The 16,500-nt window shown below is 35.6% G+C and overlaps 1 protein-coding gene across 1 annotated transcript in view; it reads right to left on the bottom strand.

The window, feature by feature from the left end:
* The window catches only part of LOC126369289 (unconventional myosin-XV), a 140,265-nt gene that overhangs the window by 6,645 nt on the left and 117,120 nt on the right, over positions 1-16,500 (bottom strand). Inside the window, exons 23-25 of the mRNA XM_050013646.1 lie at positions 1,515-1,773; positions 727-881; positions 358-496 (exon numbers count right to left, since the gene is read on the bottom strand). Coding sequence (XP_049869603.1) covers positions 358-496; positions 727-881; positions 1,515-1,773 — 553 coding nt within the window. The remainder of the gene's footprint in view (positions 1-357; positions 497-726; positions 882-1,514; positions 1,774-16,500) is intronic.

Here is a 16,500-nt window from a genome sequence, read left to right as displayed (position 1 = left end):
ATTCAAGTCTTTTGAAAGAAACTTGCTTTTGTCGATCTTTTTCGCCATTTTCTTTGATAAAAGGTGGCAAACACTGAAGCTAACACGCAAAAAACGAATATTCTGTTTCCCGCTAAAATTTGATTGTATTATTTTTTTCTTATAACGCACACATGCGCGTTCGAAAATTTTTCGAAATCCATAGCGAATATAATATTTTTAAATTTAGAACGTCTGGTATACGAAATTCATTTTATTTTTAAAAATAAAAATCTTTAAATATTTTTTCTCTATAAAGTACGCAGACAAGTAAAGGCAAGTAAAGTATTCAGCCAAATTTGTACAAAAATGTGAGTATCTATTTATAGTACAATTTACCTCCTCGACACTGGGGACGTTTTTGCGTCCGCCGCACCGCAGTGTTTTCCTCAGGTTCGCGAGACAGACAGCTGCCGTGCCTTGACATGGCCGTCGTCTGTCGGCCGCTGCCGCAGACAGGTATTCAACTAGGAATGGCCTGAAAAGTCAGAAATTAATGTTGTGAATTATACAAATATTATAAAATAATGTTGTATTTTTTAAATATATTTTATATTGAATTTTTCTTACTCACAAAATAATGTTATATAAAATTATATATTCATTATGATTGGCTCAAGTGTCTGTTAGGCGATTGATATTAATAATAATATCCATAAAAAAAATAAACAGTACAAATAGAATTAAAATTTAATGGGTGATCCTTACCTGAGCGTGTTAGAGCATGTGAAGTATGCGGCGAGTATGGACATAAGTCGCCAGGCGCGCTGGCACGAGTCGGGCGACGGCGACCGGTTGGAGGTGGTCTGCTTCATCAGCTGGCAGTACACCTCGTCGCGCAGCTCCGGGACAGAATGGCAGTGCTAAGAGAATAGTTGCAAGTTAGAACCAATAGAAATTTAACATAACATAATAAAATAATCTCTCGATCAATCAATCAATAACACTTTATTGCACAACAACATATACAAAGGACATAAACATACGAATAAAACATAAGCACAATAGCACACAGGTGGATAAGTTGGGATTATATCCCAATTGGGGTTATCAAGGGGTACATCCATCATAAGATGAACTAAGTACACTATACACATCGTGTAGTAGTACTATATACATCTCGCCGAACTTTAAAAAAAAAAGGAATTTAAAATCTAAAAAGGTAAATGTTCATATAATGTGCTACATTCAAGAACTCTAAAACATGCTCCTTCAGCGTCTTGCATGTATTATGTATGTAGTTAATTTATATAGAGTGTATAAATTGATTTTTAGTAGATATACCAGTTTTCAGGCTAAATTGTGATACTGGCAGTTTATAGTAAGGTTTTTGTAGGTAGGTAACATTTTTTTTATATTTTTCTGCAGGTAACTACTTTTGTTAAATAAATTGTTTTATACCAACTTTAAAACTTGAAACATGACATTAAACGTGACAAAACTCAAACATCTAAACTAAATAAATTACCAGCCTGTAAGAGCAAGCATGTACTCACCATAAGCACAGTATAGACGCATTTAACTTCAGTAAGATCCTGATGTACAGCGCGTTCCTGCGGGGGCAGGTCCCCACAGTAGGCCCGGATGCAGGTGAAGCACTCAAGGGCCGGGGGGCCGAGCGCCGGTGGCAGGCGTAGCAGCGGCGCCCTCAGCGGCGTCGCCTGCCACTTCACCACGTCTGTCTGAGCCTTCCATGTCCATTCGTTACGCTTCGCCTTACTCTTAAGTGACGAGTCTGCTTTTAGGATCTCTAGTCTGAAAGGGAGTGGATTGGTTATTAGTTATAATAATATACTCGTAACATAGATTTACTATTACCGTAGATGTACATCAGCGCTCAAAAAGTGGGACGCAAAGTTACTGTTAATATAGCGACATTGACAGTACTTTACCTCAGTGCGCGATTAGGCGCCGAACTGACAACACGGGGAAGTGCGTGGTAAAAACTTGCAATAATAAAAGCTTTTCGCGGTAAAACCCAGCAATATTATTATTTTAGTTTAAAATACACTAAAACAAGTACTCCAGGTCAATCAGAATCGCAGTATAACCCGATCGCGTTACGAAGCACCACGCGTAATATACGTACGTAATAAGACGATGCTTACTTTCTTAATTTGACACGATTTTATTGAATGTATATACATACCGCTGTGTACGAATGTATAACTAAACAAGCGCACAGTTTCGCCGCATTTTTGTATCAAGCGCTGTATCTACGGTAGTGGTAAATCAATGACTCGTAATGAAGTAAGTACAGTAAGTTTTTATGGTTTGGCTCGTCCTCTGTTATGTGTGACTTAAACGTAGCTGGCGAGGAGTTGGTGTGTATACCATACACCTCTGCCAACCCCTTAGGGGATACAGGCATGACAGGCATTACGGAGGGAATAATAACAGGAGTCTTTATTCATGTATAGATGGGTGTTTAATGAGTCTGATAAAAAATACTATATGGTGTTAGTAACATCGTAACGAATACTGAGGGGGATGTTTCAGACGATGATTCTCAGTTGATATCAAGTGGAATTTTCCGTCCCACGATCATGATATTTTATGTGTTCATGTCGTCACTTAAAGTTTTCGTCACGATGTTACTAACACCCTGTATCTGTGGATCGTTGTTTATCCTATTTGGTAAGAATGTAACTTTTTTAAACAAAAATAGGTACCTATCTACTACACAGTGTACAAAAGAGTACAACTACATTCGCAGTTGTATTCTTTTTGTCATACCTATAGATTCGTACATATTTAAAATAAATTTGTCCTCAAAACAGACAAGATGTACTTAGGTGAAGTGTTACAAAACTTACAAACTCAAATAACCAATAGTCAAATAAGTAAAGGTAAAGACTTATTCAGACAAGTATGCTTTCAAATTTTTGTGCTAAGTCATGAATAAGTCGATGCAAATCCGTCTCGGACCAACAAATCAATTAACACAAAATTTACTAACTGCGTTACTGAAGAGAATGTCCAATAGGTAATTGCTGTTACTATTATTAAAGAAAGAAAGAAAATAGTTAACAAATTATGTATAAATTATGTACAAGTGTACTCACATGTAGAAAATGCATCATAAAATAATAGATGGTTAGAATAGGCTAGTTTCCCACTAGTCAAATAACTTTTTACTAAACGTCTAAACACGAAGTTACAATGGTATTTGTATGAAAAAGCACACTGTGGCGTCATAGAAAAACGTGACAAAATGTCGGACTAATTATATTTTTTTCTTGATTGTTTATTTATATATAATCAATATTAATATATAAATATTTTATATATAGAATATAAATAAGTTAAATAAAAAAAAAGAAAATGTTTTTCGTTAGTTTTACATCTGTCTTTATTTAGTAATCAGAATTTCATGATTTATCCAGACCCAACCTACTTACATACAGACAGTCGTCGTGCCGTACAATATCTGTGCGATCTACAATTCTATACGTACCTATAGCGTGTTAATTTGCTATAGGAATAAAATCCGCAAATGGCAAAACTGATTCTTTCACAGCACAAGAAACAATAATTGCGCATGAGTGCTTGTAGTGTAACGGAAACGGTGAATTCTTTCGCCTTACCAAGTGTAGTGTGTGAAGTGATAAGTAAACTATGTAGAGGTAAACTTATTGTTCGATTATGATTGGATAAAAATGCGTTAGAATCTCAACCCAATGTTTTCTTGAGACAGTCACAACTCAACACTTATCTTCAACTGAACTGTTGGCTGGTAGAGACCGCTTTTAGAGATAAGCCCACATTTTGTTTTATATTTAATTGTCTTGTTTTTCCTTGTTATGTGTACAATAAAGAATTACATAAATATAAATAAATACATTTTTATATTATTATAATGAACAGGGGGGTTAAAAAGGCCACATCGTATTAATTAATCTAAAAAAAAATTATTATTTGACATTTATTCGGATTGCGCACTTACTTTTGTATGCGCAAATGTCAAATGACGATATTGCTTTTTTAGATGAATTGCTTCGATGTTGCTTTTTTAACCCCTCTGGTCTATAGAATCCAGTGTAAGTACCTAACCTCATTTAGTAAGTATACCTACTGTATTTTAGTGAAAATGACACCTAAATATGTCCAAAAAGAAAAGTCCGATGAGTGAAACATGAAGTTAATTTCGATTGATTAGCTGAATCATTGTTGAACAAGTTAATTTATGAAAGGCAATAATTTAGTATGCGTGTTGCAAACCACTTTGTACGGGAAGTTTAACATTTATTTTTTGTTATTCCGCAAATGTTAGTTCTGTCGTTGTGTAATTTCTGTAATGCGGTAATTAAAACAGCGATTAGCACACTATGTTACATATAAATACCAACACTTACTTGCAATGTTTTTCTTTCCTTCGTTTCGTACTCTTGAAATCTTAGTAATAGCCGATAGATATAATAATGCGCTGTCAACTTATTTCTGTCGGGTCATTGGCCAATAAATTTCTGCCTAAAATTGACGCATGTTACGTAAATTTTATGCCTGTTGATTACCCGTCCCTTTCTTTTTCAGCGGATAAGAAAATGACAGATATAACAAGATGGTTTGTACTGGAATCATCACCATTGGAATCCTTAAATCTAAGCGACATCAAAATGTTGTTTAATATTAAATAATACAAAAAGTTGTTAGTTACTTATTTATGTATGACGATAGGGGGGTTGTCCTTTCTAATATGGTATGTGGACGATTATATTCGTTAATAAAGTTCATCCTAGGACTGTCTTCTCATTAGGGAGGTGGCTCTGTTCAACGCATTAGGGATTGCAGGACTAAGTTTATGTTGGTATGTATTTACGTAGTTCTTTAAGTGCTGGGGCCAAAAAGGCCACATCAAAGCAATTCATCTACAAAAACAATATTATAAATTGACATTTGCGCATGTAAAAATAAGTGTGCAATGTCAAGTAATGTTAAATAGCAATATTGCTTTTTTAGATTGAATTAATTCAATATGGCCTTTTTACCGCCCAGGAGTAGTTCATTAATAAGGAAGTCCTGTTCTAAGAACTGGTCAGCCCTTTTACTATAAGTAGGTAGTGGTTTTTTGTTGAAATTCGACTTTTTGTTACCTATACCTACCTATTTACTAACTATTATTCATTATTCTACTTGGAAATAATGACGTAACTAACTGTAATTTTACGTTGCAAGATTGTCAAAAGACCGGGTGGTCCGTTGTTTTGTAGCTGTAATGTATTTGCCCAGGATTCGTAGTTAACGTTAGAAGATTCATCAATTTCATCATTCATCAACAATAGCTTAAGCCCTATCGTTGTTCGCTGCGGGCCCCAAATTACCAACATTGTTACGCCACTGCATCGCAGGAGAGGACAATTTATAGTTTTCGAGAAGAATCTGCTAGACAGGCAAAGTTATAATAACATATCTATCTACTTAACAACATTCTTAAGTTTTATAAACATTTTAAATCACATAACAGGGGGGTTAAAAAGGCCACATCAAAGCAATTCATCTAAGAAAGCAATATTGCTATTTGACATTTGTTTGCATTGCGCACTTACTTTTATATGCGCAAATGTCAAATTGCAAAATTGCTTTTTAGATGAATTGCTTCGATGTGGCCTTTTTAACCACTCAATTCAGTTCTACTTTTGCAACAATGAAAACTGTTACATAATATGGATATTAATTATGATATCGATATAAATATATTTACATTCCGTTACGATTAGTTGCCAATCTAAATTCTTTAACCTCGGGTGTAACATAATTATTATAATTTGCAATAACAACACGTGCATACATAATTTAGCTTATTTGTTTATTTAAATTCAGTTCTAATTAGGTCAGTATATGATTCAAAACGGATTAAGATTATTTAATACTTATTGTTTATTTAGACGGTCAATCGACTGCCGTAGATCAATGTCCCCTAGTGTCAGGATTGGGCCGTCAGAGGCCCCGCAAAAAGCAAGCTCGTGTAAAGTCTAGCATTTAAATAGTAGCTGGAACCAGCCTCCGAAGCACGGATCATCTTACTTTCGGGCAATCGGATGATTAGCGGCTCACGATCCGGAGGTCCCGGGCTCGAATCCCGGTGGGGAAATATCACAGATATTACTTTGTGATCCCTAGTTTGGTTAGGACATTACAGTGTGATCATCCGATTGTCCAAAAGTAAGAAGATCCGTGCTTCGGAAGGCACGTTAAGCCGTTGCGCTCGGTTACTACTTACTGATGTAAGTAAGTAAGTAGTCGTTACATGAGTCATGTCAGGGGCCATTGGCGGCTCAATAGTACACCTACCACCTTGACATCAGGGTTGATGAGGTTGGTAGGTGATCCACCTCACAAAAAGTTTAAAGTCTTTTATAAAACAATTAAAATTATTCTTACTAAACAAAAGTTATTATAATATTGAAGAGTTTTTTAATGATAGATAGATTGTTGGATGGGGTGCTTAGGTAAGTATATAATTATGTATTGTATATTTCCTTGAGTACTTTATTTAATTTGTATAGTTTTAAATATTGTATTGTATAGTTTTAAGTTAATAAATAATATAATTTTTAAAACATTGTATTTTAGACTGTGATGTATATTATTATGTAATAATTTTGTAAGTGTATAATGATTTTGTTACCTACCTTTAACTTGTTTAATTCATAATTAACTATGTTACTTACTAATATTTTTTATAATGAAGCTGCTGTCACCTCTTACGTTGCTGTGCCCTTGCAGGGCGTCACATGTACTTACCTAATACCATGTATGTAACACCTAACTACTTGTGACTTTGCAATGATTAAATGAATATGAATATGAATATGAGAAGAAGCGGCCTACGGCTATTTAAATTAAGACCCAGAGGGGGTGAGGTAAATCTAGATCGACCCACGATACGAATTGGTGCGGGGCGGAGTGTTACCTTTCTGTACGTGTTCATTCTTTTATAATCTGTGTTGTTGCAATTATAACTGACGTATTAATAAATGAGGTCGTAGTTTGAAGTGAAGCGTCGTGGTTCACGCCGCGACTTGTGCTGAGTGAGGCCCTTTTATCTCAGGACGTCCACCACCACCTTATGGTCATTTCGACAAACATCCGTCTTGCTTTTTTGTAATTGTTTTAGTGGAAATTTGATAATGATGTTGTTGTCTTTTTTTTGTGTGTGGCGTCCTTTTATAATAAACTTTTTCTATTCTATTCTATTCTAAGTGTTTATAGAAATGAAAGCCACAAGGGTACAATAACGATAGAGAAATGTTGTTTCTTTCTACAATTTTACAGCTATTACATACATGCAAATGAGGTTTGAGTTGTAAATTACAACTTGTAAATTGTTTAGTTAGTTTAATTGATAGTTTTTAAAGTTGTTAAAGCAAGTGTGTTTTTATCAATTTTGGAATCTACGTAACGGTTATCTCATGTCCGGAATGTCTGTTTTATGATGGATGCATATATGCGATGGGTTTGTAAACGGGCCGGTTTTCCTTTCGGGTTGGATGGTCAGACAGGCAGTCGTATCCGTAAAAACAGGACTATCAAATAATAAAATAAGGTTACGTAAGCGGACCCTGTGAACGGGATAGTGCTAGGGAGATCAATATGGGCGATGGGTTGATCAGTAATACATACATTTTAAAGTCACACATGTAATCCCTCAAAAACAACAGGCTACTGTTGATGCGAAATCTTAAACATGGATAGGATACTGGGGGGTTAAAATGGCCACATCGAAGCAATTCATCTAAGAAAGAAATATTGCAATTTGACATTTGAGCATATAAAAGTAAGTGCGCAATGCAAACAAATGTCAAATAGCAATATTGCTTTCTTAGATGAATTGCTTCGATGTGGCCATTTTAACCCCCCTGAACGTGTTCTACGTTTTTAATGACTCCTAGAACAGCATAGATGCAACGAATGAATGTAATAAGCATGAAATGATTGACGCACTTAGACCACGCCTTCAGAAAACAAACATGCCATACGGTAATAACAGCGTTTTAATGCGCATATAACATAAAGCTACCGTCGCAAGCCACGTAATGCAGTATACCTGTCAGGACAACGGAAGACTAGATGCAAATGGCATGTAACGTAAGCTGAAGTTAGCATTACGCACGGCGTGTGCGCATACGACGCGGCACGCATGCGCCGTGACTAATTACTGTTTGCGCAGCATGCTGTTGGCTGTTACCGCGCAAGGGAAACAGCGGAAAAGATTTCGCGCGTATATTGCACTTGTGAAGGGTTTTACTGTTATTCTGCCTCCCTTCACTACTCTCCCTTTACTCATTAAATCATAATAACATAAAATGGAACATAACAAGAATGGTTTTATGTACTTACAATTTAAACATTATTAAAAACATCCATGGCTTAAAGTGTTGCTATTAATAAAATTTTTGGAATTGGCTCAAGTTCCGGTAGAACCGAGGTCTTTCATATTTGGAAAGATTATGGGATTAAGGACAGGCCCTTTCCAGTAGTGGGATCATATAAGCGAGCTAGATATTAAAAGACACATACTTATTACAAAAGATGAGCGTAGATTCTACAAGACTGCTAATTGCTCGTCTATTGTGCAAAAGAGTTGACAGACATTCTTTTCGTTGCATGTCTCGAGAACTACGAAGTTGATTACAGGATTATATTACTTATTACTAAGTATAAGGTTTTTTTTTTTTTTTTTTTTTTTTTTTTTAATGTTAGTTACTGCATATCGCCTTGTTTTGAGTCTAATTAGGTACTTATAGTGAACCTTCGGATAGGGAAATTGTTAATGAACCAACGAGTGTTACAACAATAGGACCATCCATTTGTGTTGTTTGAAGAAAATCTTGATATTCACACGCACACAACCCACGAAAGTAATACACAAACTTTCGATTCTTAAATCAAAAGTGATGACAGATATCAAACAAACAGTAAACTGCAAGTAAGATCTCGTAAAACACTTTCATTTGGACCAATTGCACTTATCACCGTTCGAGATTCACATCACAAAACATTGTCAGAATATCACTGTTACAGACTAGGCAAGGCTGTATAATATAATTCCAAGATACTTATCTCACGTTTAAAAAAAATAAAAACAAAAAATAAAATCGATGAATATAAAATCTTTTTTGTTTTCTTTTGTATTGTCGAATTAACAATCTACGCTACGCGGGTCTAAATTTAAAAGCGCTCACAATATTTTGTTGACCAGCTCATCATCGGGTTGTTCACCGTCGTCGCTGGACAGACTGTCGCCCGACATTTCAGTCTGATCGGGCTCCGACGCGGCCATATCGGGCCGGCGGTCGATCACACACTGCCCGAAACCAGCGTCGATCAGCGAAAGCGAAAACTCATTACCGATAACGAATTATTTTGCATTTCATTACCCCTGTCGAACGTAAGCCTCTACATTGACTTGTGTAAATCGCGACATGTATGTCGAATTTGCTTCCTTATATCATTTGATTAAAATGTTAAACTGGTAAAGCCCCAGATTAGTTTTTATTTAGCTTTTTTATAAAGAATGATCATTTTATTATCATTTAAGTTTAAACTCTATTTATAGGTTTATGAGATTCAGGTATTGTTTTCCGTGTTTAAAAAATAAGCTATAAATAAAAATGTGAACGCTGCAATATTTACACGACTGGAATTGAATGTTACATTGCGCCATTTCGAGTAAAAGCACACAAAATGTTCAAAAATTCGCACGTTTCATAGAACTTTCGCTCGAGATAGCCAAAAAGGTACCTAACGAAAAAACAAATAGGTATCTACGTTCCAAACTCAAATCCTGGCGCGTAATCACTGAAACACTTCACCACAGAGTATTAAGAATTAACTTTTTAAAACAGGGAAGCACAGGAGTTGGGATACTTGCATCCTCCGCTTGAGGCGAGCTGCAGCGGAGCAGCGCATCTCGAAGGTAGCGGGCCCCCGACTGATGGGCCGACGTTCTGCGCGAGTGCTCGTCTCTCTACTAACTATAACTAGGGCTGCGTTTTTTCGGAACGCCTTTACGGCGCATTGTTGTGGTCTTAGTTGCCCAACTAGAGTTCTTACGAAAATTCGCGTCTGTTTCCCTCATGATGTGGGTCGCGTAATGGCCGGCCTATGTGAGAACCGTATTCAATAAGAATTGCTGTACTGACACGAACATTGCCGATGTCATTGTCTAATTGTTGGGACCGCCATAAAAGTAGAAAGGTGTGATCACACTAGGAACTTGTACTATTGAATATTGAGAATGTGGGTTACCATCTCTTTTGATTTGTTTTATCAATGGTTCGAAGGATTCGTGTGGTGTCGTCCTAACATTAATAAGTATTAAGTATACGAGTGCACGTTAAGCCATTGGCTCCGGCTATTAGCCGTTAAAACACCTCCACCAACCCGCAGTGGAGCAGTGTGGTGGAGTATGCTCCATACCCACTCCGGTTGAATGAGGGGAGGCCTGTGCCCAGCAGTGGGACGTATATAGGCTATTTATGTATGTATGTATTATAAAAGTCTACCAACGATTCATTTAAAATCCTTACGTAAAAATGATAAGTAGACACCTTTAGTAATTAATAATTGCTCCTTACCTCTTTCTTCTTTTAAAATAAAATAATATTTTACAAATACGGAAGGTGTATGGTCAGCGATAGCCCCTGATACAGTTACCCACATTGTGATATAATAAGCGAGATGTTTCACATCAGCGACACCACGTGGAAAGTGGGCCAGAGCCCAGTTTTGACTTAGATCTGTGTATTGTGACACTGATTCTTTAAAAATAATAGGTATAATTAACCAGGACATCATTCTGCGGTTTATAGATGTTCTACAATTCTTCCCTTTCTCACAGGACATGCAGTCAATGACGGGCGTAAGAAGACGCAGTATGAACATAGAATAAGGAATAATACTACGTATAGAACGGCAACTCTCCGCTCTCCACCAGTCTGAGCTAGGTTTACCTCACCCCCCCTCGAACATAGTTTAGACTTGAATCGTATGGCGGCAGACGTCACACACACAGATGCGCGTATACGATAACGTCAATGTGTAGTGTCTATGTAAAACGAGGTAGTTTGTATGAAGTGTCCGGGGTGTGGTATGGTCTAGACTGGACATAGTTAGACTTTACACGGATGAACCTAGACTTTTTTTGACAGCGACGTTGTTTTCGACACATCAAATGATTTAATTTCTTATTAATATTGACCATAAGATCAATGCAGTTTTTAACGTTATATTTTTCCCACATAAACATTTATACATTATATCAGTATCATGGTAAGTCTATAGGTTCTCTATTGTATTCCCTAAAATTTCTTATCCTACTTTTTATTTTCCTTCACATTTTAGTCCTAAGTATGGAATGTCCTAATGATCCTAGTCCAATTTTGTTAACTCCTAGTGTTCATTGCCCTATTTTTTTTCATCCTAATGATGGTAAGCCCTAATGTCCATAGTTACAATCGTTTATATTCCTAAAATGTATAGTCCTAAATAAAATGTGAAGGAAAATAAAAAGTAGGATAAGAAATTTTAGGGAATACAATAGAGAACCTTCACCGCCGCCTCTCGGCCCTTCGGGCCTCGATGGTCACAAGTAACCTAACCCACTCGGCTATATGGCAGGGGGCTCGCTTTGCTCGCCCCCTGCCATACAGCCTTCGTAACCTATATCTACAGTGTCGGGGTGCCGCGAATTTCCGTGCTCGCTTCGCTCGCACCCGTGACTGCTGTCGTTACGAAACAAATCTTCACCGCCGCCTCTCGGCCCTTCGGGCCTCGATGGTCACAACTAACCAAAATATGTCAAATAGATCATATAGGGAATGAAAAATTCGGAATTTCAAACTTTAGGGACATTAATATTAGAACTAAAGAATATTAGGACAAGTATTACGGTAGGATAATCAATATTTAGGATGATCGAACATTAGTACAATTAAATATTAGGAAAATGATGTTCAGAAAATCGACTTTAGGACTATAAACATTAGGAAATACAACAGGCCCCCAAGTCTATAATACCTATGTACCATTATGTTATATACGTGATTTTGTAAAGTCAATCAGATTTAGTTACGCTATCTATGATAAAATATGATAATTTCTACTATATTGACTAGATTGGCTTGTCTTATTTATACCTATTTAAACATTAGCAAATTATTTTATCTAGTTATATTCAGAATCATTCACAATTTGAATGAATAAAATTACAATATATAACAAAGTATAATAATCAATTATAGTTTTCATGACTGAGTTTATAATATTATTGCAGATGAACTTTGTTCGTTGTGTCGTACCTAACTAGATAAATAAAGTATCGATTCAAAATAACACTTTCTTATAATATTTTTATTAAGCATTGAAAAGCAAAAATTAGGATCAGCCCTAGGAAAGTCATTGGCAAAAACAGAAAAAGTGTAAAGTAAAGAATGTTCCTACGACTCCCGTATTCAATGCTAATATGGCAGCACCGCGCTTTTTCCGCGCACTATTGTACTTACTCAAATAACTGAACTATGAATTACAGCTGCCACCTATTATTATTTTAATTAAAGTTCAGGTTCATTACTATTACGGATTAATTGCTGAGCGCTTAACATTATTGTAATTGCCTTATTAAGCTAAAAAAGTTATGTAGTTTGAGTGCCGCAAGTGGTAATTATGATTGATTAATCACAATTCATTGATCAAGTTAATTACAATTATAGTTCGAATGAGTGATTCAATACAATCGAGTTGATTACTTTTTTCGGTAGGTTAAAGGTAAAATCAACATGATACCTCAATGTATCTTTTTTCAGTGAATTTTCACAAAATTAAGGCCAAATATACAATATCATAACTCGTTCGGCACAGACAAGTTACTATTTACCTATTTTATTTGCCGATGTGAATTTTGTTATGTTGTTGTTGTTTAAATTCGCCTTATATAAGGTAGGCAAAGATCTGAGGACCATACAGCCTTGATTTATACGATATTCACAAAATAGGTTAATGATGACAGACATGAATGAGCGATGAGTTATTGAAATTAGAAAACCTCAAAAAAAAAAGAAATAAGTTACGCTTGGTGAAGTGTATCGCGACGTGTGGCAGGTATCGACTACTCAGATTAGCGACAGACAATTAGTAGCGATCGAGCATTAAATCTGATTACAGTCGATCGATCGTGAGCGATTTAATCTTACAGCTATTACAAATATTTGAGTAGTGTGCAGTTGAAAACTATCGTGAAAATATTTCTGAGTGTTATGTTTGATGAGGGTTTTTTGTTTGTTAGTTGCACTGTAATTGCATTACCCACCAATTATTATAATTTGATCAGAAAAATAACCATAAAAACAAACGAAAAACATTTTGAATGTTTTTTTTCTTCTTGTACTCTTTCTATTTCTCTTTGGTTTTATAATATGCAGGTATTTGTCGTTTTATGTTCCTCTTTGTTTTCCGTGACCGGTGGAGAGCATGTTTTGTGTAACTATTAGATGAATCAAAATCGATCGAATGGGACAGCGAAGATGTCACATCACTAATTTTCAAGTTTGATAATTCTTTTTGCCGCCTTGTATTAAAATTGTTGCCAAAGTTAATCCGTAGGTATTAAAATACATTAGGTATCATATTATTTTGCTGAACTTTCTAGTTCATATTTTTTTAGAGCAAATACGCGCAGCAAATTCGCGTAACAAACTCGCCTTTAGCCTTTACTTTCAATACTATTTCCGGTTTTGTAACTAACTGTGGTGGTATGACGAGTGTGGTGTAGTGGTTTATTACATTCGTTGTTAAATTCAACCTGACGATGTACCTACACAAAATGTTAGATTTCCTTTCATTCAAAGTGAAAAACTGTTGACTTAATTCAATACAATTTGTGGCGCGAATGTTTCTAACAATGGAGATTGGCGAACCAACCGCCATTCTTTTGTTAAGCAACGATTGAACCCAAATGTTTGAGGTTCTATGTTATCTAGAATCAGCAGATGACTTGTGTTTGTTGAACGGTAGCCATCTTGTTTAATGACTCGTCATTTGTGATCACACACGCCCGTTATCAGATATATTATACGATGTACCTAACATCGTCCGACGAGAAAATAATCCCTTTTAATATTGATGTCAAAATAAAAAAGTCAATAGGCACTTAATAAGACGAGCCCATTAGCAATGTCCATTAAAATATATAATAAGCTCCCAAATTACTTAAGAGATGAAACTAAAACTAATTTATTTATAAAAAATCTAAAAACAATGCTAATTAAAAAGAGCTATTATACTGTAGACGAAATTTTAAATGATAAGTTTTAATTTAATACACACTTCCTCTCTTCCCTTCAACGTTGCTGTGCCCTATAGGGTCCATGTTTTAGTGAAAAAGATTTTTGCAAAACACTTACGTCTGGATTATATAAATCTAGATAACTAGATAATAGCATGTTCTAAATTTTAATTCTGCATTATTTTGTTTTCAACTTTTGGTCTTGAGTTTAGTTTTTGTCTTAATGTCCAAATTAATTGAAAATGTTCAACAGATGGCGTTGCGGGATATCAATAAATCATTGTGCATTTTTCTTTCCCTCTTAGAATAGAACAATAGCTAAGAAACACTGGTACTAGTCATGTCTGATCTCAGATATTAGCTAATATTGAACATTATTGATTTTACTTTTAGTTCTGTTTATTATGTGGTTTTGCTTACTAAGCTAAGTAATGGCATGCAAGTGAACGTTCTTCACTTGGTTAGTAAAAGTAAAGCACAACTAGTTTCACCACAACATACTAGATGGCGCTGGCAGGGTTGCGTTGTAGCTAAACAGACTCGTTGGCGGTCGAAAAAAATCGATTACACTCAAATTGCACATCGTATTTTTGCTACTTAAAAAACAAATTATACGTTCACTAATTGGATGCTTATTACAATCGTATGGTTTTATAATCATGTAATTGAGATAATGACTTGGTGGGATGAGTCGTGTGATGGTGATCTCTAATGACAGATGTCTCGGGGTGTCATTCCGTGTCGTTATAGAAAGTGAAAACAATGCAAGGCAAGGTAAAATGGATGTATCATAAACCTCAACCTCTCGTTATTTAAGGGTCTGTAATCATAAGACATCAAATCAACTGTAGTAACAGATATGTACAACTTTCATATAGCCATTACAAAGTGTCGACAGTTTACAAAATTGCAATTGAATTGAAAGCCATAAAAACTATAAGTGCTTAGAAGATTTATAATCTTCGTAAATATTATTTATTAGGAAATAAGATAACACGACACAAAATTGAGTTCAAAGAACAGTAAAAATATTCAACTTTTCAGTTGGAATTGTATTTTTTACTCGTTCATTTGGGGGGTTAAAATGGCCTATTTAACATTTGTTTGCATTGCGCACTTACTTTTATATGTGCAAATGTCAAATTGCTTCTTAGATAAATTGCTTCAATGTGGCCATTTTAACCCCCTGAAGTATAATCTATATCCATTCTCGATAAGTTAATAAAGACATAAAAAATCAGGACCTTTTCATTCGGTTTTACATTATACTACCTACAGAATATATTTGTATTTGATATGTGTTTGACACGATAGTTATTTTCAATTTAATTTCGGAACTTTCGTTCGACATTTTGTTATTGCGAGGTAACAGGAGCGTGACAAGTAGCGTGCTTCGTCTTGCTACACTCGCATAACAAATTGTTTGGCTGCAAACCTATCATACGAGCCAAATGATTACTTTTCTTTACAGCTTGTTGCTAAGTGTCAAGAATTAATTTAAATTCAATAAGAACCGTTGTTAATTTTTAAGTAAATTGGGTAAGTAAATGTTTAGATAAGTATGTATTAGTACCTTTTGCGATCCTAGTTTATTCGATTACTTTTAACCACCCCGCAGAAACATTATGACACAATTTCGAAAGTATCAAGGAAGTATGACATCGTTTTAAGTTTACGCGGTTATTGGTGCTAATTCCTGTAAATACCATCTAATTTTATTTTAAGTTATATCTGTCATTTTCTTATCCGCCGAAAAGGAACATACATACATACATAAACTCACGCCCGTAATCCCTAATGGGGTGGGCAGAGCCACAAGTAATCAAAGACAACTTGCAGCCACTGTTGATACGATGCACTGTTGCCGAAAAGGAAAGGGACGGGTAATCGACAAGCATAAAATTTATGGAACACACGTCAATTTTAAGCACAAATCTAAACCAACCGTCTAAAAATTTTACATCCGTCAATAACCCGACACAGTTAAGTAGACAGCACGTCAAACGGATTGCATACCAGCGACGTACCTTTTGATTCGCCCGGGTTATTCATTCATTTACTCATTCTTCCTAAAATTAAGAGCTGTGAATCACCCGTCCCTTTCCTTTTCGACGGATATGAAAATGACGGATATAACTTAAAATAAAATTAGGCGGTGTCTGCAAGAATCGGGGCCATTATCATAATTAAAACACAAA

Source organism: Pectinophora gossypiella, chromosome 8 (assembly GCF_024362695.1).
Source record: "Pectinophora gossypiella chromosome 8, ilPecGoss1.1, whole genome shotgun sequence".
Classification (NCBI taxonomy): Eukaryota; Metazoa; Arthropoda; class Insecta; order Lepidoptera; family Gelechiidae; genus Pectinophora; species Pectinophora gossypiella.
The sequence above is the reverse complement of the archived record's forward strand: the minus strand, read 5'-3'. Positions and strand labels throughout refer to the sequence as shown.